The following is a 26,271-nucleotide window of genomic DNA, read 5'->3' as shown; positions in this document are numbered from 1 at the left end:
CCAACGGGGCAGACCTGGCTAGAGATGGAAGCCAGAGCCCGGCCACCTGTTTCATGCCCTCGCCATGGGCACAGTCTGGGAGGGAAGCGGGAGCTACTCGCCCGGGACAGGGGTGGGCTCTGTCCACTGCACCATCCCCAGCAGCCCCACACAGTCACGTGAGTCGGGGCTCAGGAAGGGCGGGGCTACTGGGAGGAGATGCCTGGCTGCCTTGTCAGCTACAGTGCGCCCTCCGAGTCAATGATCTGGCATTCTGGTCTCTAACGCAAGCTCCCTGTGTCTGACTAAGGTGAACCCACGCAAGCTAACTGGCTCACCTCAAGGACAGCGTCTGGATCTCAAGCTGAGGAGGAGCCCCCAAAAGACAGTCTCAGTTCAGAGCTCAGTTCCACACCTGCCCTGTCCTCACAGGCTGTCACAGGTCACCTGCCTCCCACCTCACTGGGAGTGCCCAGGGAGTGGGCACTACATGTTAGTTACGCATATTTTCTCGGGATCTGTACTGAGCATGGCCCAGAGGTATTTGGGGAAGGCAGGCAGGAGAGAGGAAGAGGAGGAAGGCGAGGGAAAGAAGGAAAGGTGACACCATCAAAGGACTGCCAACCCGGGGGGTGGGGGGGGCGCCCAGATTGCTGGCAGCGGGCCTTGAGGCCCCCCTGCTGCACCCTGACCTAGAGCTTGTCTTCTTGTCTTTAATTCCCACTCTCACCCCGTGTAAAACATCAGGGGCCTCAAGGAAAAAGATGTCTAAAAAGCATTTTCTGAATGTCCAAAAAGAAAAAGGCAGGGGTGGGGAACCAGGGAGCCCCCGGTAGCTTGCGTGTGGGGTGCTGACCTTGTGCGGCTCCATCCCCGAGGACAGGGCAGTGGAGCAGATGGCCACGGTTCTCTCTGCCCAGCATCCACACCTCTGGTTTTGGGAATAGCACTCCCGTTTTCCTTTGGGGAGCCACACCTCCTCTCCTCGCCCCACACAGAGTTGCACAGGGCTCTAGGAGTGGGCAGGGGACCCAAGTTTGGTCAAAGAGGGCCATCAGCAGGCATTTTACCAGGTCATCGGGAGTCAGGTTGGCCCTTGGGCCGGGCTAGCTAACGTGAGGCTGACGTGAGCCCGAGCCATCAGTGCAGCCACGTGGGGCAAGGGCGCCTGAGGACGAAGCCAGCTGAGAAGCGTGCAAAGAGATGCGGCGAGAGGAGAGATTCCTGGACAGCGTGGGCCCTGGGGGCTGTCATGCTGGAAGCCATCATTCTGGAACACTTCAGTTCTGAGCCAACAACCTTCTCCCTGCCCCCAAAACTACTTGTGTTGGATTTCATTTGTGCCAGAAAAGGCCTGACTGATGTTCTTTGTCGAGATCCCTGTGGCAACCTGAACTGAAACCAGAGCAGGAACTAGAAGGAGACAGACTGATGAATGGACAGAGGGAGGGACGAACGGAAAGATCCATGTTAAAGCAAAAAAATACAGTGATAATGATGTACTATGTGTTGGCTAGTGAATTCAAACTAAAAAAGAAAGCAAATACACTTGAACAGTAATCAAAGACAGGTGGTGGTCATTTGGGTATCCACTGTACATGCTTGGTCTTTTCTGTATGTTTAAATTTTTCATAAGAAGAAGCTGGGGGGGAATGTTTTGCATAAATCACAGAACACAGTTAGGATGGGCTGGGGATCTAGACTGGGGCAGAGCCTTCCTGGCCGTGAGCACGGAAAGTCTTAAGTATGAACAACCCGACTCACCGAGAGCTCAGTCTCAGGAGTCATGTGTGCCTCAGCTGCTCCCCCTCCCACTTTCGTAGCTGGTTCTTTAAAATGCCAGAGGCTAGAAGTTCAAGTTAAAAATGTGTTTTCCTGATTTACTCTATCATCTCATAAGACAGCATCACCACCAAGTGAAAAGGAGGCAGACTGGCGTGGGGATGTAACTCCGGTGAGTCCACCATGACCTCGCTTTCAGCAGAACCATGGCTATGATAAAATCTTATGTGCAACCAAGTTATTTTCACATTTTCTGGTGTGCAGAGGTCTGTGGGTCTCACGTTTGACCTATGTGGCGTTCTGAAAAACTAACTTGTCACCATTTAAAATCTAGAAAATTCACGATTAAAATCTAGAAACCTGGCTTCTTGTGGGGGAAAAAAATGTTTTTTTTAAGATTTTATTTGTTCATTTGAGAGAGAGAGAGAGCACAGGCAGGGGGAAAAGAGAAGAAGGAGAAGCAGGCGCCCTGCTGAGCAGGGAGCCCGATGTGGGACTCAATCCCAGGACCTGGAGATCCTCACCTGAGCTGAAAGCAGATGCTTAATCTTAACTGAGTCACTCAGGTGCTCCCCAATTTTTTTTCTTTTTAATATTTAGTACTTCTGGGCCCATATGCCCACCGGGTGATTACTGGGGAGAGCTGAGAAGTCGCCTTCAGACAAGGTGCACTCTTCCACTGTGGTCATCCAAAGACGCACTTGCCCTCCGGTAAGTGCCTGGCCAGGCCCTGTGGCTGTGCGTGTGCGACTGCTGGCTCATTTTCCCCAGAGCACTCCCCATGTTGGGGACAGTCATTTTCTAACAAGAAAGAAGTGTCTGCACACACAGAGAGAAACCCTACCTAGTTCTTACTCTCTGCTTGTCGAAGGGACAATTCTTTTACTCCTCCCTCAACATCCCGGTAAACACTGGTTTGATTCAATGCCACAAGAATTTATCAAACATTGTCTGTATCTCTAACCAGTTGCCCCAGAACAGGTTGAAGGAGTGAATGCTCTGACATCTTCCTTTCCAGGACGGGGTATGGGGCGTTTCTTTTCACTTGCAAAACACCTACAAAATGCGGGCCTCGGTTCTGCTTTATTTCCAGCTCCTTATGGAATAAGAATGTGATTTTCGCTACCTGTTTATATATCAGGACTATCTTACAATAAAAACTCCAAAACTTGTGTTCCTGGTGGAAAGATGGGATTGGGTTGGCTGGCAGCAGAGGCACATTTCCCACGAAAGGGGCTTCAAGATTCTAGCCCCCAAGTTGCTGAAGCCTGAAAGCTCTGGCTGGCCTGACGGGAGAGACTGGGGGCTGAGAGCTGGCTTTGCTTTCCAGCCCTCAGCCAGGCCACAGAAGCAACCACTGATGGTCCAGAAACATGGACGAAGGCTGCACACGCGCTGGACTTCCCAGAGAGGGGACACTGGGCCTCACTCTGCCCGTGTGCTTTTTAAGCACCAGATCTGGTACTATCCAGGAGACAGCGGCCTGGGTTGCTTCTTGCTAAGTCAGTTAGGAAATTCCCAGGCTGGGCTCTGAGACAGCAGCTCTGAGTGCTCATTGGAGCAGTTTCAGACTGAGAAAGATGTCCACGGTAGAGCCCTTGGCCCTGTCTGCTTCCCCCACCCTACCCCACGCCTGGCTTCATGGGACTCCCAGAGGGAAGACTCTGTACACCTCACCCCCCACTCCACCCCTAATCTATCCAGAGGACAACTTTTCTTTGTGGCCACTGAGAAGACTCAGAAATTAGTCGAAGATGATTCTGGATAATAAAAGATGCACTGTGTCGTTAACGAACCAGAGTTATTCTCTCCAAAGCTTAAATTATATCAGTTATTTCAATCAGCAATGCTCTGACTAGAGATCTTCAAAATTCCACAATATAGTTTTGATTCATTTCTGAGCCACAAGTGAATTCAGCAGAAATCATCAGCAAAACAAAGAGAGAGACAGAATAGAGAAATACCACACCCGGGAATCAATGTGGAGAGAACTGTCCCCAGTCTGAAAAGGAGTCATATGGGTGTGACAGTATGAAAGATTTACCTGTCTGTCATGTTGAGTTTAGAGATTACATCAGCCTGTAAAATAAAACACACAAACACACAGACACAAAAAAAAACCCCTGGAGAACAGCCAAGAAGATTAAAATGTCCATTAGTGCTGTATTAGAAACTAATAAGGACATTAATCTTCAGTCCCCAAACCACTTGAAAAATAAAGAAAATTCCTAAGTTTTAGTTTAAGCATGCACTCAATCATTATACAACAAAAGTATGGAACAGAATGCTACATCTTTCAGGCCAAATTAGGTATGGTTTTCTTAAGTTCATTCCCATTTGATGCTAGAAGCTGTGCAATGACGAAGGGTGCACGACAGACATATTTATCCTGGCGCCACTGAGGCGGCAGTCCAGGGGACACTCAGATGCCATGGGCTTTGGCCGTAAGCTGCCCACAGAAGCAGACACATGTGACACACACACGAGGAGCCTGCCAGTCACCCAGAGGCCTAAATCTCAAACGGAGTTTACGGAACTGGGGCAGGCAAACTTTCTGCAAGTGCCCATAAAGGAAAAGAACTATGACATGCATAGACATGCAGAATGCAAAACTAGAGATATTACCTTTCTGGGTAGATTAAAAGTAATTTGAACTCAAAGTACAGAACACTGGGAACTGGTTTAGCAATGGTAGAAAATCCGGAATATGTAATTCTATGGCTGGGCAGCTTAGAATTGAGTGAACATATTTAGAATCTTGATTCTTAAAAATTCAAATTTTCACTAAGAAACAGTGCTTAATCCAGTCTACTTGATTCAGTCTACTTGATAACATAACCGATACTGTTATAATCTGAAGACCCTGGTATATATTCTGCTTTATTTTTAGTATTTTGTCTTAAGAAATTATTGGTTTGCAAATAAGGTCCAAAACTTTTGGGCATTATGGAGAAAATTCACTCAATTCCAGACACCAACGCTCTTTGAGGACACTTAGAAACAATTTCAGCATGCCTCTACTGTGCCTCGTATGAGTTTGGATTTCCTTCCAGGACAGCATTTACCTTGAACGTGAAACCCAGGCCCCACAAAGTGTCCCTACCCCACCTCCCTGCACTAGCTCTAAGAATGTGAGATTCTCAGAATTTTTCAAAGATGTTTCTCTTACCTGACCCAGAAAATAAATTCCTCCCCCTACTACAAAAGCGGAAATTGCTGTACCGAAAACAGCAAACAGGGTGATGGAGCCAATATTTTGAAAGAAGTTACCCTGTTGGAAAGAGCAGAAATAAGAGAACTGCTTAGGGTAGCTGGTCCAGTCGGTGAAGGCATGCACACCCCACCTGGCCCTCTGCACACACCTGATTCTCTGCAAAAGACCACCCACCTGGTTTGTGCTGTCTTCACTTTGACCCCCCACTTCCGCTCGGAACGCACTAAAACCCAACCAAAGCCTGGATGGTTGGACACCTGTGAAGGCCTCTAACCTCCCCTTTATTCTCTGGGTTCTAGTCACACTGGTAGCTTTTGGTTCTTCGAACACAGCATGCTCCCCGGGCTTGGACCATTCTTTCTTTTTCCTTGCTTGGTGAACTTGAATCATCCTAAGGTCTTAGGCTGGTCTGGCTCTTCCTGAGGGAAACCTGCTCTCATCCCTTACCCAGGTCAGATCCTATTCTATGCTCTGAGTGCACAGTAACCCTCTCCTGGTAGCGAGTGACAGGGCCGAAATCTTACGTTCATTTATAGAACTGTTTGATGTCTGTCTTTCCCACTAAGCTATATGCTCAGCAACGGGGTGGGGGGCAGATTCATGATGACAGGGACACACACACACACCACACACACACACACTCACGCACACACACAATGACCCTGTCTGCTTTTATATAACAGTTGCTGGCATAATGCCCATCAGATGGGAGATGCCCAATGAATAGGTACTAAAGGAATTAATCGTGTTTCATGTCTGATCAAAGTCCAAAGCTTACATAATTATATTTTTTATTTAATTAAAAAAAGAACATAATTTCCTTTAAAGACTTTAAGCAATCTCTATACCCAATGTGGAGTTCGAACTCACAGCCCCGACATCAAGAGTCACATGCTGCACTGCCCGAGCCAGCAGGTACCCCAGAAAAGGTGCATTATTATAAAGAATGTCAAGATAATGGGTTATATGATCAGAAAATTCGGTCTGCTGTACAGGACTTCCAAATAATTTTATTTTACTCCCAGTAAAATAAAATGTAAAATTTTATTTTACACCCAGGGATGCTCGGGTGGCTCAGCCAGTTAAGCATCTGCCTTCGGCTCAGGTCATGATCCCAGGGTCCTAGGATTGAGTCCCATGTTGGGCTTCCTGTACAACAGGGAGCCTACTTCTCCCTCTCCCACTGCCCCCTCCCTGCTCATTCTCTCTCTCTAATAAATAAATAAATAAAATCTTTAAAAAAATAATTTTATTTTACTCTATTAGTATCTTCATCAAATATGACAGACAAAATATAATTCCACCTATATTTTACAGCATTTAAAAGAAAATATCTGAGTCCTAGTACTATGGTAATATCTTTAAGTTTCCAAAAATTTTTTAAAAAGCTATTTATTAGACTCCTGTGGGCTCCACTTAGGAACAATACCAAGGACCCCTGACACTTGACTGTGGGCATAGACAAGGAATTCCACCCTTCTGCTTAACTAACAAGACACAGACAACAGGAAGTACTATTTTATTCTACATGTACTTTTTATTTTTAAGATTTTATTTGTTTATTTGACAAAGAGAGAGATCACAAGTAGGCAGAGAGGCAGGCAGAGAGAGGGGGAAGCAGGCTCCCTGCTCAGCAGAGAGCCCGATGCGGGGTATACATATTTTTTAAAGTTTATTTATTTTTAGTAATCTCTATACCCAACACAGGGCTCAGACTCATGAACCTGAGAACAAGAGTCGCATGCTCTACTGACAGCCAGATATCCCCAAAACCGATATCTTATCTTATTAAAGATTTATTTATTTATTTGAGAGAGAGAGGGAGAGAGGGCGGGCATGCACAAGCAGGGGGAGGGGCAGAGGAAGAGGGAGAGAGACTTAGACTCTGCACTAAGCATGAAGCCAGACACGAGGCTCGAACTCATGACCCCAAGATCATGACCCAAGCCAAAACCAAGAGTCAGATGCTCTTTCCACTGAGTTGGTCAGGTGCCACAGGAAGTGCCTTTTTTTTTTTTTTTTTAAGATTATTTATTTGACAGAGAGAGCGAGAGAGACAGTGAGAGAGGGAACCACAAGCAGGGAGAGTGGGAGAGGAAGAAGCAGGCTTCCTGCAGAGCAGGCCGACCAACACAGGGCTCGATCCCAGGACTCTGGGATCATGACTTGAGCTGAAGTCAGACGCTTAACGACTGAGCCACCCAGGTGCCCCAGAAAGTGCTATTTTAAAGCTCACTTCAAAAGAGTGTCCTCAGCTCAACACTGGTGGTCCCAACAAGCCCATCTCCTTCAGGAGGCTACTTTGCTTCATTCATGCAATCTGATTTGGCCTCCCATAATCTGACATTCAATTACTTTGGTATATCAATCTTCCACACACAAAGAACTTTAAAATAACACAGGGCAAACAAAATAACTTGTTTTTTTTCTAAACTAAGGGCTTTCATCTCTGAGCTTTTCTTTGTAAGGAGCTTATTTATTTTGTTGTTAAGAACAGATTAAATTAAGTCTTGATCTGTTTATAGGAATCTAATACTGATATAATTTATGGAGTTGGTTAATATTAATCCGAATGTTGAAAATTTACCCCAATTCAAGTAACCACATTCAAGAACTTCCCTTTGTTACATAAAGCAAATTTATCTGTTCCTCTTTGACATAACTAATGGACTACTCTTTATATTATATTAATAATTTCAAAGAACCAACAGTTGCCTATCTAATGCATATTAACTGATAGTAACCTTACTGAATTTTTTATTCCAAGTCCAAATTTATATCAGCAAACACAGCAATATTAAAGACATTCGAGTTGACTTCCTGTCTTCTTTACGGAGGATAAGAAGTGGACAGAAGTCTCTGCATTCGCATTTCTAACTCACATTAGTCCCTTTCACATAAATTGTCCCATTTTCTGCTGGAAAGCCATCTTTAAAAATACGTTTTTCTAAGAAACTATTATTTCCCTCAAATTTTGGAACAAGTTTCTCTCTTCCCCCCAAAAAATTAGAAAATAAAAATTTTATATGCTCTAATGCAATAACCAAAGTGTCATTTAAAAAAAAAAGATTTATTTGACAGAGAGAGACACAGTGAGAGAGGGAACACAAGCAGGGGGAGTGGGAGAGGGAGAAGCAGGCTTCCTGCTGAGCAGTGAGCCTGACGCGGGGCTCAATCCCAGGACCCTGGGATTATGACCTGAGTCGAAGGCAGATGCTTAATGACTGAGCCGCCCAGGTGCCCCCAAAGTGTCATATTTTTAAGTAAAAACCAAATCAATCTCCTCAGCATTGTTCTAAAATATTTTTTCAATCTGCTTATAATTTAATATTTGTTTATAAAATGAAAGAGCTAGACATTGACTTTTAATTCCTTCTTGCTTTTTAAATTATCTGAGGTCAGAAACCATAAGAGACTCGTAATCTCACAAAACAAACTGAGGGTTACTGGGGGTGGGGGGTTTGGAGAGGGTGGTTGGGTTATGGACATTGGGGAGGGTATGTCATATGGTGAGTGCTGTGAAATGTGTAAGCCTGACGATTCACAGACCTGTACCCTGGGGCAAATAATATATGTTAATACAAATAATAAAAAATTATCTGAGGTCAGTAATAATTTATAAGATTTGGGATTTTTTTTTTAATATTAAACTTCCTTTTCACTTTTTCCTTGAATAGAGCCACAATAAAATAACAGCTTAAAAAAAAATCTGGACCAGGGATGCCTGGTGGCTCAGTTGGTTAAGCTGCCGGCTTCGGCTCAGGTCATGATCCTGGGGTCCTCGGATCGAGTCCCGCATCGGGCTCCTTGTTCGGCGGGGACTCTGCTTCCTCCTCTCTCTCTGCCTGCTTGTGTGTACTCTCTCTCTCTGACAAATAAATAAAATCTTAAAAAAAAAAAAAAATCTGGACCGAACATTTTAGGATATTTATGCTTTCGTATCCAGGTGGAAAATTAAAGATTTAACTAGTATGTTTTAACCAAAACTCTCATGACAAATTTAACTCTCAAGTTTAATAAGCTATTAAAAACAACACTGGGTGTTGGGCAGAGAGCCCGATGGGGCGCCTGGGTGGCTCAGTGGGTTAAGCCTCTGCCTTCAGCTCAGGTCATGATCTCAGGGTCCTGGGATCGAGCCCCGCATCGGGCTCTCTGATCAGCAGGGAGCCTGCTTCCCCCCCTCTCCCTCTGCCTGCCTCTCTGCCTACTTGTGATCTCTCTCTCTGTCAAATAAACAAATAAAAATCTTAAAAAACAACAACAACAACACTGTTAACATTAATAATAGATCATGTTAGCAACAAGAACCACCACCAATTATTTACTGTGGTGGGTGATGCTTTACAAACATCCTTTCATCTAGTGCAAACCTTCAAACAACCAATTTTCAGGTTTTTTTGTTTTGTTTTAAATCTTGACTTTACCCAAAAGACACCTGTAGGGGGCAGCAAAGGATTAGCCCTACATCTCTCTGAAAGTCCAGGCTCTTTCCTCTCGCTGAGGGTAGGCCAAACCTTCACAGTTTCTAATCACATTCACAAAATAACTGATTATTACTAATATTTTAAGTTGAATCACCTTTTTATTTTATTTTTTTAAAGGTTATTTACTTGAGAAAGAGACAGACAGACAGCAGAAGCACAGAGAGAAGCAGAGGGAGAGGGAGAAGGAGACTCCCCGCTGAGCTGGGAGCCGCACATGGGGCTCAACCCCAGGACCTAGAAATCATGACCCGAGCTAAAGGCAGACACTCAACCATCTGAGCCACCCAGGTGCTCCACCTTTTTATTTGAAAACCTTAATACACTTAAAGAAAACTCCCAGACAAGAAAAAGACATCCCCAACCCCCCTTGCCCCTAACACACACACACACACACATATATACAAACTGGCTTAAAAGTTTGAAGCTCCCACCCAGGCAGAAAGGGTTCCTCTGGAAACTGGAGGACAGAGACCAGAAATGCTAGGGCAAAGCAGGAAAATGGGCAGGGGCTGCTGAGGCCGCTCTCCAGGCCGAGGAGCCACCAATAGGCTGGTAACTGTGGGACTAGGTAATGGGCCAGAAGGAGCTGGATGACTGGGGAGCAAGGATGAGGCTCCACTCTGGTAAGCAGAAGCTGGGCCAGGGAGAGGGCAGGAAGAAAGGGAGACCAGGGGTGAGGGGCTATCAGCTGGGAGCTGAGGCCCAGGGCAAGACACTGAGAGGGGACCCACTAAAGGAGGCAGAAGCCTAAGGAAGGAGAGAGGCCCAACACAGTGAGCCGAGAGAATCAAAAGGCCTGAGGCACATGTCCCTGCTGTCCTGGGACAGTCTGTGCTCCTACCTATGTCAGTCTGTGTCCGACCAGAGCAATCAATGGATCGTCTGCCCATATACCACTTAAAATCACTGTGGCCATTACTTGCTAGGCAAGGTAACCATGTACAGAAAACACTAGTTAAGAAGCCACACCGCCTGCGACCATGACAGCAGCCCACGGACCAGATATGTCTTTTCCTCTCCCTACGTCGGGGGTGCAGTCCAGCCTCAACTGTGCACCCCGGGGTGTGGGCGCAGATCCTGCACTGCAAGGTCAACACCCAAGCTTCTCGGGAGGCTGCCTTACTAACACGGGCAGCCAGCTAGACCAAAAGCACCGACGCAGGCCCGAGTCTTACCTTGTGTAACGAATATCCTGACTCAAATATAATAGGAGGAAGCAAGAGGAGGAAAAACATATTTGGACGAAACATTTCTTCTTCCTGTAAATATCAAATGGATATTTTTCAGAAGGATGGAATCCGTGTAGTTAAGAAATAAATCCACCAGTGAAGAGCCAAAGTAATTGTCCTCTTAAGCCCAGTGGAAACACCCAATGTTTAAAAGATTACCTGATGATAAAACCAAGTAGAAGAAGAAAGCAAAAAACACAATAAAACCTGCATTAAGAAATATAGGACAAGTGATTTTAAAAGGTGACCAGCATATGAACTGCTTCTAAACACACAGTATATGCTCTTCATTCTTGTTTTTTTTTTTTAGTGTATTTATAGAAAGGGATGGGGGAGGGGTAGAGGGAGAGGGAGAAAAAGAATTTTTTTTTTAAGATTTTATTTATTTATTTGGCAGACAGATATCACAAGTAGGCAGAGAGGCAGGCAGAGAGAGAGGAAGGGAAGCAGACTCCCCGCCAAGCAGAGAGTCCAATGCGGGGCTCGATCCCAGGATCCTGGGATCATGACCTGAGCCAAAGGCAGAGGCTTTAACCCACTGAGCCACCCAGGCGCCCCGGGAGAAAAAGAATCTTAAGCAGGCTCCACACCCAGCACAGAGCCGGTCGTGAGCCTTAATCTCAGGATCCGAGATGAAATCAAGAGTTGGACGACTAACCGACTAAGCACCCAGGGGCCCCTGATTTTCATTCTTTACTAAGGAAAGAAAGTTAATTCTAATATAGAAAACATTTCAATTAAAACAGAACACTTCCAAAAATAAGTCCACAAATTGAAATTCTCCGGGAAAACGGTAACAGTAAGCCCTAAAAAATCCACTTGGAGGAAGAGTAGATGCTATCCATGTTTAAAACAGCCCTGCCTTTTCTCTGCCTGTCACAGACAACTGTGCCATTTTCCTAAATCTGGGGCTATGATGAAACAGTCTCCATCTGATGCCCTTGTGACTTGGGACAGGCTACCAAGCAGGATCCTTGCCATGCTTTCAGATTCAAGTATTAAGTACCATGAGGAAAGGTATTTGTAGAATATGGCCGTCTTTGGAGGGGTAACATAATAATTTCATTTTCTATATCTTTAATTGCTGGTGTTTTGGAGGGAAAATTCATATTGGTCCTCAAGTTCAAAATGACACATGTAACACAAAAACCTACTTAACAGTGCAAAATTCAGCACTTTCTCATATGAAAGTTTTCATGTCTTGTCTGTCGCCTCTTACCTGTCTTGACAGTCAGATTTCCTGTCAAAATCCCTAATCAAAAGAATGGCTAAGTGTATTCTTACAAATGTACAGCTGTTACCATAAAGACTAAAATAACATTCAAAGGCTCAAAATAGAAAGCAAATGACTTCTGAAAATGCCTTATTAAGTCTTAAAATAACTGCCCGTGCAACAAGCTCATGACTCAGACCGGGACCATGTGAAAAGAAATGGGCCGATCTCTGTTTTGTGGGGCAACCTATTCTCACGACCTGTGTTGTAGGGGCATTATATAGATTCTTTTGAAGTTTCAGAAACTAACCCTCAGCCCCGCCCCGAGGAAGACGATAAACCCCCCTGCAGTGGGTTGCCCGGTGTCCTCCAGGCTTAATTCACGTCCACCTGGAACCCCAGGTGTGACCTTCTTTGAAAATAGGGTCTTTGCAGATGTAATTAAGGAAGAATCCAGATGAGATCATACTAAGTTAGGGTGGGTGGGCCCTAACCCAATGACAGTGTCCTTACAAGAGACAGGAAAGGACACACACAGAGGAGGAGGACATGTGAGGACAGAGAGGAGAAAGGGGTTACACTGCCCCAGCCAAGCAACGCTTGGGACCACCAGAAGCAGTAAAGGCCAATGATGGATTTTCCTCAAATCCCCTGGACTTGCTCCCCAGAGGAAACACGGCCCTGCCAACACCCTGATTTCAGATTTCTGGCCTCTAGAACTGGAAGAATAATTAACCTCTGTGGTCTTAAGCCCCCCAGTTTAGGTAATTTGCTGCGGCAGCCACGGGAAATGCATGTCCCACTTTCTAGCGAGTACCTAGTGTTACAGAAAGATCCTAGGTTCCTTTTGGCAACATCATCCCCCAAATGGTATGAGATGATTTTAGATGTTACTTGAGCAGTGTATGTCACATGCCACTGACCTCCCAGGTTGAGAAAGTCAGCCCCTTTTGATTCAAAGACACTGCAGGCTGGTGTTAGGGCATGGAAAGCCTCTCTCCAAATGTGCTTGATCTCGCTTTTCAACAGAACAAGCCTGACCTGAGAGGCTTCAGGAGGCCTCTGTACTACTCTGTTTTTATCACAATTATTTATAAAAACAGTACTGGTTTCCTACAGTATTATAACCCATTATTATAATGTCTCCTTTAAAATAAACATCTATAGTAATCCAATGTTAACAGCAGCATTGTCTACAATAGCCAAAGGGTAGAAACACCCCTACGGTCCATTAACAGACGAGGGGATAAACAAAGTGCGGTATATACCTACAAAAGAGTATTATTCAGCCACAAATAGGAAGGAAATTCTGACACATGCTACAGTATGAATGAACCTTAAAAACATCACGCTGAGTAAAATAAACCAGACACAAAAGGACAAATGTTGTATGATTCTACTTACATAAAGTGCAATCACAAAATAGGTAAATTCATAAAGACAGAAAGTAGAATAGGGGGTGACTAAAAAAATAGAAAATACTGAAAAAAAAAACCACAGAAAGTAGAACAGACTGTGGGGAGGGGGACTGGGGAGTTGTTTACTAGGTAGTTTCTATCTGGGATGATAAAACAGTTCTGGAAATAATGTGAAGACTGTACGACATTGTGCATGTATTTAGTCACTGAAATGTACAGCTAAAAACAGCTAAAGCAATACATTTTATGTTATATATGTTTTATAACAAAAGCCTTAAAAAAAAAACTGCAACAAAAAATAAATATACATAGGGGTGCCTGGGTGGCTCAGTGGGTTAAAGCCTCTGCCTTCGGCTCAGGTCATGATCTCAGGGTCCTGGGATCAAGCCCTGCATCGGGCTCTCTGCTCAGCAGGGAGCCTGCTTCCCCCTCTCTCTCTGCCTGCCTCTCTGCCTACTTGTGATCTCTGTCAAATACATAAATAAAATCTTTAAAATAAATAAATAAACAAACATAAAAAATAAAGTTGCTTCAAGAAAGAAATATGGAAGTATTTGATAATACAGGCGGAAGGCAAGCCCAGCAGGCCAGTCTGGCAGCAGAACTGTACAGACAGAACTCCAGGCTCCTTGCTTCCCCCAGCACTGGGTTTCCAAACAGATGTCCTGCTTCCTGGTTCGGCTTTCCACAGACTTGTTCTTCCGGGAAGCCTGGCCCAACTATCCTGGCCTAGAAACCTCCCCCTTCTCTGAGCTCGAGCCCAGATGGCCTGGAGAGCTCTCTGGGTGCTGAATTGCATTCACCGCCCAACTCTACTTCATTTGCCTGCACCATTAAATATACTACTATTATTTAACTTAGAAAGTAACGTCCACTGAAAAATAAATTCAACAAAACTGAAGCATGTAAAACTCAAAGTGGAGGACAACCTCCCTTCCCCTCCCACTGCCCCCACTGCTCAGGACAGGGGTCACCAACTCAGGCTCCCCAGGCCACACAGCGTTGCCCCAGAGGAGCAGCTGCTGGATCTCTGTGGCGTGGCATGGGGGCCTGATGTTCAGAGAGTTTCTGGTTCTTTAAGGGAAGCTAGAAGTTCAGGTTTTTATGTGACCTCTCCAGCATTTTATACAGATTGATAATATTTTAAAATTAACCAATTTTTAATTGTTTAAAATCAGTTCCAATTCTGAGCAATTAATTTTAAGTCAAATGAGATGAGTTAGCAGGCTGGATCTACACATTAGGCTGTAGGCAGGAGCAGAGAAAGGGTTACAGCCTGTGTCCCCTGTCCTCCAACTAGCCACGGTGAGGGTGGTGAAATTCAACCAGTTGTAGTAGGACACAGAGATCATTCACAGTGTGCGCCGGTGGGGCCTGCCCAGTCCCTTCTCCAGCCGAGGGGAACTCTTATCATAGGAGAAGCTCAACGTGTATTTTGCGATTCCACTCAATACATACAATATTTCCTGAATACTAATTATAACAGTTCAAATTGTGTTGTAGGTCAGACTACGTGGCTTGTTTTGCAAGTTTTACACTCTATAGTTTCATAGGTAAATTAATCCTAGCACCTAGGAGCTGAATCAAAACAAGTGGGGTTTGAGTGTGCTAAATTTTAGCGACAAAATATTCTTTAATATTTTGAAATGAACCTTATTGCCCCCCATACAATCAATTTTGTTACACACTTTTTAAATCTCTGTATTCAATATGGATGTACAAGTTTAAGTTGAAATTCGAGTTTCAATTAGTCCTTATGGCACACGACAATGCTCGTGTGTGGACTACTGTGTGAACACGGGGGTATGAATGCCCACACTGAGGTCAGCATGGTACGGTGGAAAGAATACAGCACAGGGCCAGCGCATCCGGCCCTAAGGCTCAACTCAGCCACTTTCTAGCTCTGTGATGTTGGACATGTCTCAAGCTCCCTGTGGTCACTTTCTTCATCTGTAAAAAGTATGTGGTCAGTCTACCTCACGTGGTTGTCATGAGGACATGAACTACGCTTTAGAAAGCATTCTGTAAGCCCCACGGTGCCGGACAAATCCGTTTTATGTTCAGCTGTCATCAAGAACCACTGACTGATGTTTAATGCTAATTAGAGACTTTCCCCCCAGACAGCAGCAGGTAATCCTAAGATTATACACATGCAAATAATTAACAAAACATGACGCCCAGTGTTCCCCTGTTAACTTGAAGCAGTCTGAGACTTTCGCTTTTTCAAAAAAGTCAGATGTAAAGCTCTCAACCCTAAACCAGCAGAATGTTAAAAAATTAACATTTATAACAATTATATTAACAATATAAGCTTCACTCATAGTCAAGTAATGATAAGCCGCATAACTAACCATCAGTGTTCTAAAATGAAGAACAATCAACAAAAATTGTAAGTTATGTTCAAAAATCAATAGTTGGGCAAACGTACCTTCCAATTTGCCAATTTTTTGAACTCTATAATTTTTATAACTGCTCCCATGAGAATACCTAGAAGAGAAAATATAAAGTTGAATATAATCTGAGATACGAGGAAGATTGCTGTTTATTATTCCAGAGAAACTAACATGTCTTTAAAGAGCGTCTATGGATTTCTGCAAGTTTTATGTCTGAAAACCTAAGAATGGAAATCAATGTGAAGTTCTGAGTCGCATCTCAGGCAACACGCTATAATGAAGTTCAACAACAGTCTGGGCGGGATGCGGCTGGGGAACAAAAGCTTGACAAAACAAGACCCCAGGATGGCCTGCTGGGCACAGAAGACTTAACACCTGTCGGTTTTGCTACATCCACCCGTCTTCAGTATGAGAAGACAGAAAGTTCAGGTGCTAAGTTTGCCCCACACTGCATCATCCCACCATTCTCAAAAAAAGAATCCAAGATCACTTTCTTAGATTCAGATGGCAGCTCTATGTGGAGTATTCAGTTAGAGATAAAACCTCAACACTAAAAATAACCTGAGGTAAAAATTCTGTGAAATTCCTGGAACAAAACAGACCATCTAAGTTCAGGCATGTTTCCTTAAGGCTGACAAGGCTCATGACTCTCTCGTAAAGAACCTACCCAAAATAATTCTCAAAGAAGCATCACGGAGACAGTTTATGATGGTTCTGTTATTCCCTAGATAAATGATTTTTAACCCAGTTGACTCATCAGGATCACCATGGGAGCTAAAGAAACCGGAGCAGCCCTCCAGACCTACGGAATCACAATCTCTGGTAGGGGGTGATACAAAGCAAGCCTGTAGACCAGGGTCCTAGATGCTTAAAGACAAAGACTTCCGTTCCCCCTACAGAGGAAGGAGCTTCTCTCCTTATCAACAATGGAGAGCCAGAGAGCTGATGAAACACGTTGTTGGCTGGTGCGAGGAGACAATTCTAGAACTGAGAAGTTTATCAGGAAAAGTGCTCGAACACTCACTGCTGTGGGGGAGGGGGATTCAGGTGAAGAGAGTGGATAAGTTTAACTTTATAAACCTCTATGCCATTTGAATTGTTACATATTAGTAAAACAATTATAAAATTATTTTGAAAAAGAGACCAAGACAAAATAGATCTGGGCTGTAAAGGGCGTCAATGAACCTATTTTCGGAACAGAAGCTGTCTATTGCCAGGTGGCATGAAAGCACTGATTCTAACCTCTCCAGACAGGGCTCTCCAGTTGCTTCCTTTTTCTTAGAGTTTCAAATGGTGTACACATTTTAAGGACTTTTTTAGTACAATTTTTTATTTTTATTTTTTGTGATTGTTAAAGATTTATTTATTTATTTATTTGACAGACATAGGTCACAAGTAGGCAGAGAGGCAGGCAGACAGAGAAGGGAAAGCAAGCTCCCTGCTGAGCAGAGAGCCCAATGCTGGGCTCAATCCCAGCACACTGAGATCATGACCTGAGCCGAAGGGAGAGGCTTAACCCACTGAGCCACCCAGTGGGGCACCCAGGCACCCCAATACAACTTTTTATTAACCAAATAGTTCACGAATACTTTGCAAAATATCATAAATAAGACAAAAATCCTTTTTGATGAGATCCCACTCCCACCTTGGTTCTTTCTCTAACTGCCCCCAGATGACCAACCGTCTTGAAGTTTGGGAAATATTCTACCAGATCATTCTCTATCCTCTTACATGTTCATATTTAACCACGCAGTCCTGAGTGTGTGTATTTATATAAAATTTACAGTACTGTAATCCATCCTTCTACTACTTGCTATTTTGCTCAGTGTTAAAATGTTGGGAGACACACTCAGGGATTATTACATACAGATCTGCCTCATTCCTTTGAACAGCTCCGCAGCACAGCATAAAAATGCCACACATTGAACAGATATTTCTCCAAAGAAGATATACAAATGGCCAACAAGCACATGCAAAGATGCTTAACATCATTAGGGGAATGCAAATCAAAACCACAATGAGAGAGCTCCTCACACTCCCTCGGATGGCTAAAATGAAAAGACAGGGAAGGCTGGCTAGGGTACAGAGAAACAGGAGCTCTCATTCATACTTTGCTGGTGGGAAGGTAAAATGGTGCGGTTGCTGCGAGGAAACAGTTTGGCAGTTTCTGAAAAAGTCAGAGTTACCACACGATCCAGCAACTGCACCCAAGCGCACAGAAAACAAATGCTCGTAACAGAAATTTGTACATGGTTGTTCATTAGCAGCATTGTTCACAGTGGTCCAAAGGTGGGAGCAATACAAATGTTCATCAATTGATGAATGGAGAAACAAAATGTATATTCACACGACGGAATATTATCTGGCAATTAAAACAGGACACTGACCTACGCTACAGCATGGATGAATCTTGAAAAAGTGCTAAGTGAATAGAGCCAGGAACAAAGGACACCTATTTTGTGATCCGTTTGTACGAAACATGCAGAAAGGGCAAGAGAAATGGTTGCCTTGGACTGGGGAGGAGGAGTTTGGGGGTGATTCCCCTAAAAGGAATGGGGGTCTTTTTGGGGGTGATGAAAATTTTCTAAAATTGATTGTTATGATAGTTGTACAACTCTGTGAGTGTACTAAAACCCACTGAATAGTACATTCAAAATGGGTAACTTGTATCATATGTGAATTATATCTTGATAAATCTGTTATTTAAAAAAAAAAGGCCTCAGACTATACAATTCCAATTATACAAAATGTATGGAATAGGCAGGTCTACAGAGACGGGAAGTAGGTTGGTGGTTGCCAAGGGAGGGGGGAAGGAGGGAAATGGGGAGTGACTGCTAATAGGTAGAGGGTTTCTTTTTGCAGTGATGAAAATGTTCTGTAATTAGATAATGGTGATGCTGCATAGTCCTGTGAATATACTGAAAAGTACTGAATTGTACACGGTATGTGAATTATACTTTAATTTTTTAAAAAGCCACAATTCTTTTTAACCATTTGCAAATGATAGCTATCTCCAACCATTTGCTGTAAACAGTGGTCCTGCAATGAACATGCTGGTTCACGCCTCTTTGTGTAAGAGTGTTTCCTGCGGGTACATCTAGAGAGAGTGAATAGCATGAACATCTCTATCTCTTGAGAACGCTGCCAAACTGTCCTCCGAAGCGGCTGTACCAATTTATACTGCTGCCCCAGAGCACCCCCACATCCTCACCAACCCTGCATAATCATCAGACTAACATTTCTGCCCGGTATGACGGGCAACCAGTTGTACTTCATTTCACTTTGCATTTGCAGTTCATCTGCATTCAGTAATCACTCCTGATTACTAGGGGTTGAACCCCTTTTCAAGGTTTCAGATTTCATTTTTAAAGCTAGCGTTTTCCTGCTCTACTAAAACCTCAACTTTCTCTTTCCCTTGTAAATGTATAATACCAGGGTTAATGCTTTTGTAATTACATATGAAGCAGCTGCATTTGAAAATCACGCATAATTTGGGGCGCCTGGGTGGCTCAGTGGATTAAGCCGCTGCCTTCGGCTCAGGTCATGATCTCAGGGTCCTGGGATCGAGCCCCGCATCGGGCTCTCTGCTCCATGGGGAGCCTGCTTCCTCCTCTCTCTGCCTGCCTCTCTGCCTACTTGTGATCTCTGTCAAATAAATAAATAAAAATCTTTAGAAAATCACGCATAATTAACTATTATCGTATCTATTGATCATAATCATAACTATTCTACTCCCTAAGCTTGTTTCTACATTATTATTTATGAGGCACTAGAAAGCTCTGTAAACTATGATGTGATGTTATTATCACTACTGTTACCTTACTTGAACAACCCTTTCTAGATGTCCTAGGACTAAACTATGGTGCAGTGTGAGACTGGAAACTACTGCTTTCCCTTCTGAGACAAAGGTTCCAATTTAGGTCAAATCGATCTACTCTACAGGAGGAATTCACACCACACAACTCGCCAGCAGATGGAAATAATGCCCTAGATACAATTTGTACATTCTTACCAATAAAAAGAATAGAGGCATGTACTCTCGAGTTATAAATTTTTATCTCTTATTAGAAAACAGCGCTACTACATTAATATATTTGAAAATGTACACACAAAATAGAGATTGTAAAAGAGTAAGATTAAAAATAAATAAACAGAAAAAAATCTTAAAAAAAACATAGAAACTCAAGTTCTCACATTTTCTTCTGCCCCCAGTGGATCTTGGTGCCCCCACACCTCATTATGGACACCACCAGCAATTAATAATTATTTGTTGAGCCCCTTCTCCTGGGATTTGTCACTTTAAATTATTCCTAATCCTCAAGAGAATGCTTCAGGTAGGAAGCCTCAGGGAGCTGAAGTGACCTGTCTGATGGCTCAGGGCCAGCAAGTGACTCTGGACATCTGACCACTTCATGATGCTAAGACAGAGGCAGACTGCACTGGCCCACCCCGTCTGCATAGCCAGAGAACCCTCATCTCCGTCCCAGGGTGCATGGTTGCTCTATCACCATCACTGTGCGATGTTCCTGATAATATTACAGGAAAAATGCTTAAGACGTCTTAAGGATGATAATCAGGTTGTCAAACAGTATGTAGAACACGATCTTAATTCCCTTAAAAAACACATACATATGTACATATATATTTATTTGCCGTGTGTTAAACACACACACACACACACACACACACACACATACACACACCCCCCTTATGTCCAGGCACTGTGTTGATGTATAAAATACACATTATTTTAGTTCATTCTCACAACTACCCTGCAAGGCAGTAAACCATAATAGAGATGATAATATTAGTAGCAGCAGCTAACAGTTAATGATTAACTTAGCAGGTGGGCATTATACTGAGTGAATTCTGTTATTACCCTGCTTGATATCTGCAATTCTAGGAAGTAAAGACCCTGTCACCTGAATTTTATAGATAAGGAAATTTTGTAGATAAGGAAACCGAGGCTAAGTGATGCCTTACGTGGTGGCATCACTTACCTGGTGAATAGCAGATCCAGAATTGTGTAAGAGTGAATTACTTTAACTTTATTTCAGATGCGCATGGGTCAAAATTTAAAATGTAGAAGAGTACTCTGTGAAAATTTGAGTTTCTGGGTTTTTTCCCCCAGGCTTTTGCTATCACTACCATTCCCATCTGAATACATGATCCCCCGTGGGTCAGGGCATCCAGAGCAAAAACTGCTCTAAGGGGGACTGCTGGGTCAGGGTACAGGCATTTTTCATTCTCACACACGAGGCCTGCTCAGCTCCCCTTCCCTGGGCCCATCCATGTGAGCTGCGGAGAATGCTGGCTGCTAAGTGCTCACAGCCGTCCCCTACTCCAGAAAAGTGCCCTCGGCTGCCCAGAGGCACCTTATCAGGCTGTGCCCATCCTGCACTAGTTCACAGCCAATGACTAACTAAGCCAGCATTCGGAGTCCAACCCCCTGGCTTTAGAGAAGGACAACCACGGCGTAGCTTCCTGCCCCAGAGTCTTCCTAGTGAGGCTCAGGCTGGGCTGAAACGGAGATCCCGCCTGGCCTTTGGCTCTTCCTCCTCCCCTAGTCTGGCTTCCTCTCTTCCTTACAGATTTATTCATAAAGCGCACCCCTCCATAAACTATCTGTCCCCAACCCTGTCTCAGACCCAGCTTTTAAGCAGCCAACTTAAGACGACTGGTTTCAGGAGTGGAGTGGTGCCAGGAAGCAAATTCGAAAGGTGCTGTTGGATTACTCAGCAGCCAGCTGGCAACGAGGACCCCAGCACAGTGGTGGAGTCCTGAGGGTCACTCCCCTGGGACTGCCTTGGACTGCTAGGACTCCCTTGCAGAGGACTGGGTAGGAACACTGGGTGGGAGGCAGTGGCTCAGGCATTATCTGTAGGGTTCGAGAGGGGTGGAGGAAGTAAGAACAGTGGGATTGTGTGGTGGTTGCTGGGGGTCAATGATGTTTGTAAAGAGAAAATGACAGCTCAGGCAATCACCAACTTAAAATCAAAGGGTGAGAGTCAGAGGGTCTCCTTGGTAACATGTGAGTAGACCCTCATCTCCCAAAGCTGGTGGGCTTCTAGAACTGACGATCAGACACGGGACTTAACCACAAGAGTGGCAGATCTTCCGAGAAAGTTGGACTCAAGGGGGTCCATCTACACCTTCTCCCGCCAGGCCTGCTAAGGAAGAAGTGAGACTCTGAGATGTGGGGGCGTTATCTTGGGGAGATGCACACAAGCACCTTGAACCTCCAGATTCCTGGGGACCCTCCGGGCTGGCAGAAGTGCCCCCACCTCCCCACTAGAATACAGAGCTCCCCAGGCTATTTCCAGATTATACAGAAGACCCAAATAAGTCAAACGTCTTAGGTTACTCCTGCTCTACATCATAACCTAGTCCCAAAGGACCCAGACCATATCGACGTTCCCTGGGACAACACACTGGTCTACTAGACTGTGGACATCATGTTACTCTGCTACGACGAGCAAGAAGTGGTGAGTGGATGTCTTGGTGAAGCACAGAGCTTCAAAGGACAGAACGTTTCGGGGGGCCGTCCACCTGGGAAGCTGTTCGGGCTCAACTGCTCTGGTGCATGACAGGACACTGCCTCCAGGCAAAGGACAAGACTCGTACCTTCCACCTCCTACTGCCAAGAAAGAAGCACAAGGCCTGGAAGGCCTCCTCCAGGTTTGGAGAAAACTCCTTCAACCCATTTACTGGTTTGTGGGACGCTGACAGTTTTGAGCGGGGCCCAGAAGAAAGGGCCGTGCAGCAGGCTGGGCTGTGGTTCGAGCAGCCGTACCAGCTGGAAGACCCCACCAAGCTAGAAGTATCTATGGTAGAGAGGGCTGGCGTGGGACATCTCAGGCAAGCTGCAGTCGGAGGGTGGCTCAGCACAGACCCCTGGGCTTCTGGAGCAAGGTCTTGCCATTTGCAGCAGAGAACTATACACCATTTGAAAAACACCTGAGGAAAAACCCCGAAGAGCTGCTGGCATGCTCTGGGGCCCTGGCAGAGACAGAGCATGTGAGCATAGGACGTCAGGTGCTCACGTGCTCAGAACTGTCCTTTCTAGGTGGGGTTGCCATCAACGGCCCAGCTCTAGGGCCAGGGGGGCCCAGCAGCAATGCGCTGAAAGATGGAAGTGTTTCGTTGCAGATCGGGCTTGTGTGGCTCTAGAGGCCACAAGCATGCCACGTGAACAGGCGCCCCACGCCTCTGTCCGCTAGAGCTGTTCGGTCAACACGTCCCTCTCAGGTCCTACACAGGATCGACCTCACTGGGAGTTCTTCATGACCAGCTGACAGGAGGAGGAAAAAGCCAAGCGTGGCTCATGGAGGATTCAGGCCGCCTCTCAGCTCGGCCACTCCGGTGTTGGAGCAATGGGCTCAGGAACACAGAAGCTACGATGGCAGAGATGGGAGCTGTGCAGGGGCTCAGCAGCCCGGACTGCCCCCCACCATGGCTCCTCTAGCTCCTACCACTGCTGAATGGATGACTGGACAGCCACAGAGACTGACACCTGTCACCTGACCCGGTCCCATCCCTTGTAAAGACCAGCTAGCTACATGCTAGCAACTTGACAACCTCAGACCCCCTCCATCCCAGAAAGGGTGGTATTTCATCTGGACTGAGACTGACACGTGTGCCGGCTATATGTCTTCGGGCCAGCGCCACTGCCCAGGACCCACAAGTGTCTGAGCCACCGAACGGGGATACTGGGTAACAGAGTATCAAACTAAGAGAACCCTCCACGGCAAAGAAGGTGCAGCCGCAGGCATGTGACCATGGACTCCATATGGCCCTATACCACATACCACCCCTTCCAGAAGCTGCCGGCCAGCCAGTGTGGTAAGAGGGTCTCTCAAAGAAACTGAGGCACCAGCTTGGAGATGACATCCTGTGAAGAATGATGCTCCCCCCAGGATGCAATTTACTCCTTAAACCAATGGTCAGGGGCGCCTGGGTGGCCTACTCAGTTAAACATCTGCTTTGGTTCAGATTGTGATCCCAATCTGGGATCCCAATCCCAATCTGGGATTAAGCACACATCGCATTGAGCTCCCCCACTCAGCAGGGAGTCTGCTTCTCCCTCTCCATCTGCCTCTACCCTCCTCACCGGCTTTATGCACACAAGTGCTCTCTCTCAAAAAAAAAAAAAAAAAAATCTTAAAAACAACAACAACACAACACAATTAAACACCAATGGCTGTTATAGAGTAGTATATCCCCAAGGGTAAACATGGGTACAGACAGCACAGAGTGGGTAAAAGTAGGAGCGGCCCCACTCAACATCACTCTCAGGGACTCACTTGGGAGTGGTGATTCCTACCTGGGGAATTTCTGTTTCTTAGGCTGAAACTTTAGGCTCAGGGGGTCAAAAGGTCCTGGCTCCCAGAAGGTGACATTTCCCCCAGGGTGCACATAGTAAGAGTTGCAATGGCTGCTGCCCGGTGCCTTTGGGCAACTTGAGCCAACAGACCAGCTGGTCTAGAAACAGGCTACCATACTAGCAGGGATAATGGACCCTGATCTTCAGGAGGAAATAGGTCTGCTACTATATCATGAGGCAAAAAGGAATATAATTACTTATGTAATACTCTTTGAGCCACAAATGATTTTTTGAAAATATTTTTAGCATATTTTGTCAGCTGTAATTATAGAATCAAGTTATATTATCATAACGTAATTTTGAAAATCCAATCCTTGATTCTGCTACCGAGTCTACAGCAGACACCTCAAGGATACTTTAAAGGAGTCCCTCAGGTTAAGATGAGAATCCGTACCTCAGGGCTGTCTGTTTTCTGTGGAAAGCCTATTTTATATGTTTTGTTTTTAAAGTAGCTCACATTTTCAGAGGAACATTATTCCTTTTTCCACCACAGAGGAGAACATTTAGATGGTGAGTGAGGAAATTCGAGGAATCAGCCCAAACACCAGCTTTCAGAATATAATTATTTAACAACCTTTCTTATTTTAAAATTTAGCCTATCTCCCTACTCCCACGTAACTAGAAGATTTAAGAATAAAATATACAACCTACGGATGACAAAATGCTCAACTGAAAGAAGATGACCATAAAACTAGGAAAGTCCAAGACTCCAGGAAAAAGGAGGAAATTATTCCACACCAAGCACACATTTAGTTCACGGCAGTAAAAAAGCAACAGGTGCTCCAAGACCTTGTCACCTCTGACCTGCATCCAGGAACTAAGAGTCAGTGCTAGCATTCTTCCTTGGAACATGACGGCCACAAAAATCCCGAGTCTCACATGATCATTTCGTCAATTTGACAACCAGTTTTGGCCTCTGCCTCTAAGACAGCTCCTCTAGCACCAACAAATGAGTGCCTGTTTCTTCTCTAATAAAAATCAAAGCAACTCAGGGGCGCTTGGGTGGTTCAGTGGGTTAAAGCCTCTGCCTTTGGCTCAGGTCATGATCTCAGGGTCCTGGGATTGAGCCCCGCATCAGGCTCTCTGCTCAGCACGGAGCCTGCTTCCACCTCTCTCTCTCCCTGCCTCTCTGCCTACTTGTGATCTCTGTCTGTCCAATAAATAAATAAAATCTTAAAAAAAAAATCTCTTAAAAAAAAATCAAAGCACCTCAGATTCAGGAGCATTCCCCATGAGACACTGTAGGCTGTGTCGGCATCAGTTAGACTTTACTAGTCTAAAAAGGAACAAAGCTGCTACAGTTTCAGCTAGGATTCTCACTTTGTCTAAAAAAAGAAAAAAAATTTTTTTAAGAACTTAAGTACAATCAGAATATCTACTACATCTGCTTTCCTCTGAATTTCCTTTAGTCAATAACTCAGGAACTGAGTGATTTTTCATCACATTCCACTCAAAATTACCACTGACACAAAGAGACTGAATTTAAAAAACCAAAATCTTTTAGTTAAAACAAGAATGAGTTAATAAAACTAGAGGCACACAGTTTTTTAAAAAAAAAGTTAAAAAAAAATAAAGGCACATAGTTAAGAAGGTTATAATGAGGGAGCACTTTTATCCTAGTCAATGACTCAATCAAATCTGGGTTTTCTAATTACCAGTAGTATTGGCACTGGATAGGGCAAATTTCCAGTCCTTACTTAACCCCTTCTGACTTTTCCTCTCTCTAAAATGAAATATGATTGTGGGGGAGAAAGTCTCCTGTTTTGCTACATACAATAGTGGACAGTAGGCAGTATAATTATTTCATTTTATTACCTTATAAATTTCAGGCCAAAGTACACAGATTATCAGCACCAATAAATGTAAATATGTGAACTTAATATATGGAAAGAGTAATATAAAGGAAAGAACACCAAAAATGATATTAAACTCAAACCAAGTAAAGTCATCTAATCTGTACAAGCCTATGTATGGTCTGGAAGAGAATGAAGCATAATAAAAACAGCTGAAGTTAACTTGTTAATGAAAAGGATTTTTCTTTCTGTATAGCTGTTTGTGCAAAAAAAAAAAAAAAAGAAAAAAAAATTTTTAAAGGCCTAAGCTACAGAATTCCATAAGTATAAAAAGTATCCAAAAAGCTCTGAAGAAGCGTCAAGGAAATATCTTTAGAATTTCA

General features: G+C 44.4%; 1 protein-coding gene across 1 annotated transcript in view; it reads right to left on the bottom strand.

The window, feature by feature from the left end:
• Window positions 1-26,271, bottom strand: part of SLC9A8 (solute carrier family 9 member A8) — a 70,948-nt gene that overhangs the window by 32,586 nt on the left and 12,091 nt on the right. The window contains exons 4-7 of the mRNA XM_045980114.1: window positions 15,748-15,806; window positions 10,635-10,718; window positions 4,931-5,032; window positions 3,806-3,840 (exon numbers count right to left, since the gene is read on the bottom strand). Of these exons, the coding sequence (XP_045836070.1) occupies window positions 3,806-3,840; window positions 4,931-5,032; window positions 10,635-10,718; window positions 15,748-15,806 (280 nt within the window). The remainder of the gene's footprint in view (window positions 1-3,805; window positions 3,841-4,930; window positions 5,033-10,634; window positions 10,719-15,747; window positions 15,807-26,271) is intronic.

This window comes from Meles meles, chromosome 16 (assembly GCF_922984935.1).
Source record: "Meles meles chromosome 16, mMelMel3.1 paternal haplotype, whole genome shotgun sequence".
Taxonomy (NCBI): Eukaryota; Metazoa; Chordata; class Mammalia; order Carnivora; family Mustelidae; genus Meles; species Meles meles.
The sequence above is the reverse complement of the archived record's forward strand: the minus strand, read 5'-3'. Positions and strand labels throughout refer to the sequence as shown.